This window comes from Marmota marmota, unplaced genomic scaffold (assembly GCF_001458135.2).
Source record: "Marmota marmota marmota unplaced genomic scaffold, marMar, whole genome shotgun sequence".
NCBI lineage: Eukaryota > Metazoa > Chordata > Mammalia > Rodentia > Sciuridae > Marmota > Marmota marmota.
In genome coordinates, this window is record NW_025999982.1 from 5269947 (window position 1) to 5275010 (window position 5064).

At 52.6% G+C, this 5064-nt stretch overlaps 1 protein-coding gene across 1 annotated transcript; it reads left to right on the plus strand.

The window, feature by feature from the left end:
- Positions 1-4680, plus strand: Pim1 (Pim-1 proto-oncogene, serine/threonine kinase). Its single transcript, XM_015487669.2, has 6 exons — positions 1-294; positions 406-512; positions 618-668; positions 762-1128; positions 2627-2803; positions 3707-4680. The coding sequence occupies exons 1-6, from the start codon at positions 213-215 to the stop codon at positions 3862-3864; spliced, it is 942 nt and encodes a 313-aa protein (XP_015343155.1). The 5' UTR covers positions 1-212; the 3' UTR covers positions 3865-4680.
- The last annotated feature ends 384 nt before the right edge of the window (positions 4681-5064 follow it).

A 5064-nucleotide genomic window follows, 5' to 3' on the forward strand; every position in this document is an offset into this window, starting at 1 on the left:
CGCTGCCTGACCCTGCCGACTCGCCCTCCCTCTGCCAGCCCCGGCAGCGCCCCCAGTTGTCCTCCGACTCGCCCTCGGCCTTCCGCGCCAGCCGCAGCCACAGCCGCAACGCCAGCCGCAGCAACAGCTCCAGCCACCCGAACAGCCCCAGCCCCAGCGCCTGCTGCAGGTTCTCCAGGCACGGTCCCTGCGCCGACACCCTGGAGGTTGGGATGCTCTTGTCCAAAATCAACTCGCTCGCCCACCTGCGCGCCGCGCCCTGCAACGACCTGCACACCACCAAGCTGGCGCCGGGTAAGGGTTCTCCGGGTCCGAGGATGGGGGCGCCGGCGGCGCCCTCAGCGTGGGAAGGAGGCTGGGGGCTCGCGGGCCGATGCTGAGTACCCTGTGTCTCCCCCTTCCTAGGCAAAGAGAAGGAGCCCCTGGAGTCGCAGTACCAGGTGGGCCCGCTACTGGGCAGCGGCGGCTTCGGCTCAGTGTACTCAGGCATCCGTGTCGCCGACAACTTGCCGGTGAGTGGGCGCCCCGCAGTGGGGAGGGAGCGCCGGGCGGGGGGCACGCGGCTGTGCTTTGGCCCCGGCGAGGGGAGCTAACGATCTACTCCTTGGGGCTTCTAGGTGGCCATCAAACACGTGGAGAAGGACCGGATTTCCGACTGGGGAGAGCTGGTGAGTGCTCTGAAGGGAGCGACCCCCAGGAACGGTGGGTGGGGTGTAGGGCGCGCCCCGGCTCCCGCCCTAACCAGCCCTTCGTCCCTGCAGCCCAATGGCACCCGCGTGCCCATGGAAGTGGTCCTGCTGAAGAAGGTGAGCTCGGGCTTCTCCGGCGTCATTAGGCTCCTGGACTGGTTCGAGAGGCCCGACAGTTTCGTCCTGATCCTGGAGAGGCCCGAGCCGGTGCAAGACCTCTTCGACTTTATCACGGAAAGGGGGGCCCTACAAGAGGAGCTGGCCCGCAGCTTCTTCTGGCAGGTGCTGGAGGCCGTGCGGCACTGCCACAACTGCGGGGTGCTTCACCGCGACATCAAGGACGAGAACATCCTCATCGACCTCAATCGCGGCGAGCTCAAGCTCATCGACTTCGGGTCGGGGGCGCTGCTCAAGGACACCGTATATACAGATTTCGATGGTGAGCCATCCCGGGAGGGAGCTGCCCAGGTGTCGCGGCCGGGCCTGGAGGCCTCGGCCAGTCTCCTGCTCCGGCCTTTTGTAAAGGTCATTGGGCCGCTTGGCTCGATGCTAGCAGGGGTGGGGCGAAGGAGAGCTTCCCAGAGTAGTAAAGCCGGGGATTTCAAGCCAGCTGAACCTGTAATGTTTCTGGCTTGATTTTATTTTTTTTCAGTGGAATTCAGTGGGTTCCAGACTTTCCCGAGGAATAAGAGGTTATGGGCAACCGGCCGTAGCCCAGATTTCCAAAGTCTGACCCAGTTTCCCCGCCAGTAAAAGGGGGGTGGTGGGAGGGGGAAGAGATGAAAATTGATGCCGGTTTTGTAATTTTTGTTTTTGTTTCATAAGGGAATTAGTTTTCTGTTAAGGTAGTTCTTAGAACCGCAGTTCCCCCTCCCTTTCCCCTTTGGTGTAGGGAGGGTTAAGGAATAGGAATAGTAGTTTCACTAAATGTAAAAACATACTAGGGGGTGTTGTGGGGTGAGGGGGTAAGGAATGAATGTTGTGAAATAAGATCTGTTGCTGGTTTGAAAATTAGTTGGGTGTCCACAGGGAGGATGAAAACCTATCTTACTTTAGGGAGGGGCTTGGAGCGGGTTCTTTCAGAAAAGAAGGAATGGAGAGCCTGAGATCAAAGCGAAGGAGGGTGGGTCATCATCTGAGTGGCTTACCCTAACAAACGACAGCCTTTCAAAACTTGTGACTCTGGCTTGTGGTTTGTGTTTATTTGCCCTTGGAGGACGCTGGGTTGGGCTGCGTTTTTTTGTATTTAATAGTTAATGGCTGGCTGGGTCCTCCCAAGTTTTTTTCCTTCAAGTCTTTGCTGCCCCCTGGTGAGCACCGTTGGGATGACCTCTCCCCAACCCCCACCCCACCTTTTTTTTTTACTATCCAAAGTTTGTAAACAGGAATCACGTGGTCTGAAACCAGCCCTGCAGCTCTGTCTACCTTTTCAGCTGGGGAGGAAAGGATGTGGGTGCCTGCCCCCTGGTTCTCAGATGGTGGGGATGAAGGCACCTTGACTTAGGGTGTTGTGTAAGGATCTTTGCCTGGATTGTATCTGTGATGAGGATCTCACCTGGGTCCTGGGCATTGTAGAGCAAAGTTTAAGGATATTCTGTGTGATACAGCCCTTGACTTGTAGGTATTCATCCCTTTGTGGGTGGTCCTACCACATTCTCACCTCAGACTTTGGGTCTACAGCCAGTCCTGTTTGTTTCTTGGAGGAATTGTAAAGGATTTCAGTTTATGCTTTGGGCTGGTAGAGAGAGATGGGTAATGCTTTGGGTTGGAGAGATGCCATAAATCTCTCCTTCGTTTTCCTTTGAGCCCACAGGGCAAAAATGGAGTTCACCCAGCTCCTGTGAAGAGGGGAGGCAGTACTTTTTAAAGAGAACACGAGTTGCTATGTTTGTTTCTTGTTAAAAGAGTGTTTTCTCTCCTATTCCCCTGGCTTGCAGGGACCCGAGTGTATAGTCCTCCAGAGTGGATCCGCTACCATCGCTACCATGGCAGGTCCGCAGCTGTCTGGTCCCTGGGGATCCTGCTGTATGATATGGTGTGTGGAGATATTCCTTTTGAGCACGATGAAGAGATCATCAGGGGCCAAGTTTTTTTCAGACAGAGGGTCTCTTCAGGTAACTTCATGGAAGTCCCCCTTTTTTATTTTTTGGCAATGTTAGGGATTGAACCCAGAGCTTGCTCATGGTAGGCAAGCGAAGTACCACTGAGCCACATCTCTGACCCCCGGGGAGCTGTCAGTTAAGGAAAAATACGAACCATGATGCTATTAGCACCTGTGGGGCAGTCTTGAATTCTGGAGAGCTTCACTCTCCAGGAAATGCCATGGTCTTTGGCTTAGCAAAATTGTAGGCCCGTGGTTTATACTTGAGCTGGTCTCAGGGATCATATGCACTTGAACTTCTCTTGGGAGGTCAGAGGAAAGACATGTGTAAGCATACTGAGAAAAGACAATCTGGTTTTCCTGAAAAGTGCCCGCCCCCCCCATGCTGGGGATTGGATTGCAGGTGTTCCTGCATGCTAGGCAAGGACTCCTCTATCAAGCTCTGTTCACAAATCCTGAAAATATTTAATTACCAGTGGAGACATCCCTTAACTCCTTGTTACTTTGCCAGGGAATAAAAAAGTAAAGGGCTCTTTTAGCCATCTCCCTGAAGGCCAAATGTTATGGTCCCAGTGACCTCATTCTGGGTGGTTTCATGTTTGTTAAGTTGGTAGGTGAATTGAATCACCTCACCATGCTCAGTGATGTCTCATAGAAAATCTCTTGTCATCATCCTTCCTATTTCTGGTGAGTGGGTGTCGTGGGAAAGGCCCTAGCTATTGAAGTTTGAAAACCACAGGTTTAATAGGGGAGCCACTTTTTAGCTGAAAGAGTACCTGGGCACAGTGTTGTGTACAGTGCCTGGCCTGCTCAGGGTCTCAGACCTGTGGGCCCCTGGGAGACAAATTGGGAAGACCTTTGCATTGCAAAAACAAGTTGAGTCATTCATAACTTTGGTCTGTTCTGCTTTCTGCAGAGTGTCAGCATCTAATTAGATGGTGCTTGGCTCTGAGACCATCAGATCGGCCATCCTTTGAAGACATCCAGAATCATCCTTGGATGCAAGATGTCCTCCTGCCCCAAGAGACTGCTGAGATCCATCTCCACAGCCTGTCACCAGGGCCTAGCAAATAGCAGCCTTTCTGGCAGGTCCTCCCCTCCCTATCAGATGCTCAAGGAGGGGAAGCTTCTGTCTTCAGCTTCCCGATTACCGGTGACACTTTCGATTACCGGTGACACTTTCGCCAAGCAGGACAGTGCTTGATACAGGAACAACATTTACAACTCATTCCAGACCCCAGGCCCCTGGAGGCTGCCTTCCCAATAGGGCGGAAGAGACTCCACTCCAGGTGTCCTAGGCCTCAACTCCTCCCATAGACACTCTCTCCTTCTCATGGGTGTCCAGCATTGCTGGACTCCGGAAAATCCCGGGGTGGGGGGTGGGGGTGGGAGAACCCTGCCATGAAACTGTTCCCTTCATCACTGAGTTCTGCTGAATGCCGCGATGGGTCGGGTAGGGGGAAAACAGGTTGGGATGGGATAGGACTAGCACCATTTTAAGTCCCTGTCACCTCTTCCGACTCTTCTGAGTGCCTTCTGTGGGGACTCCGGCTGTGCTGGGAGAAATACTTGAACTTGCCTCTTTTACCTGCTGCTTCTCCAAAAATCTGCCTGGGTTTGGTTCCCTGTTTTCCTCCCCCCCACCTCCTCCATATGAAAGGTGCCATGGAAGAGGCTATAGGGCCAATTGCCGAGCCACCTGCCCTTTTTCTGCCTCCTTTAGTAAAACTCCCAGTGAACTGGTCTTCCTTTTTGGTTTTTACTTAACTGTTTCAAAGCCAAGACCTCACACACACAAAATGCACAAACAATGCAAATCAACAGAAAAGCTGTAAATGTGTGTACAGTTGGCATGGTAGTATACAAAAGGATTGTAGTTGATCTAATTTTTAAAAAATTCTTGCCTTTAAGTTATTTTACTTTTTTTTTTTGAAAGATGCGCATTCTAACCTGGAGGTCAATATTATGTATTTATTTATTTATTTATTTGGTTCCCTTCCTCCTGCTCTTAAGCTTCCACAGCTGCTACCCTAGGTTGTTGGTTTTTTTTTGTTTTTTGTTTTCTTTCCTCCTTTCCTCTGACTTTGGGACCTTTTGGGGAGGGCTGCGATGCTTGCTCTGTTGTGGGGTGACGGGACTCAGGCGGGACAGCTGCTACAGCTCCCTGACTTCCGTGGGGGCCCTGAGCCTACTCATGTCAGTGGGTTTGGGCTCCCTGGGTGGTGGGGGAGGGGCATTGCTGACTAGTGTATATAGGATAGATATATGAGACGC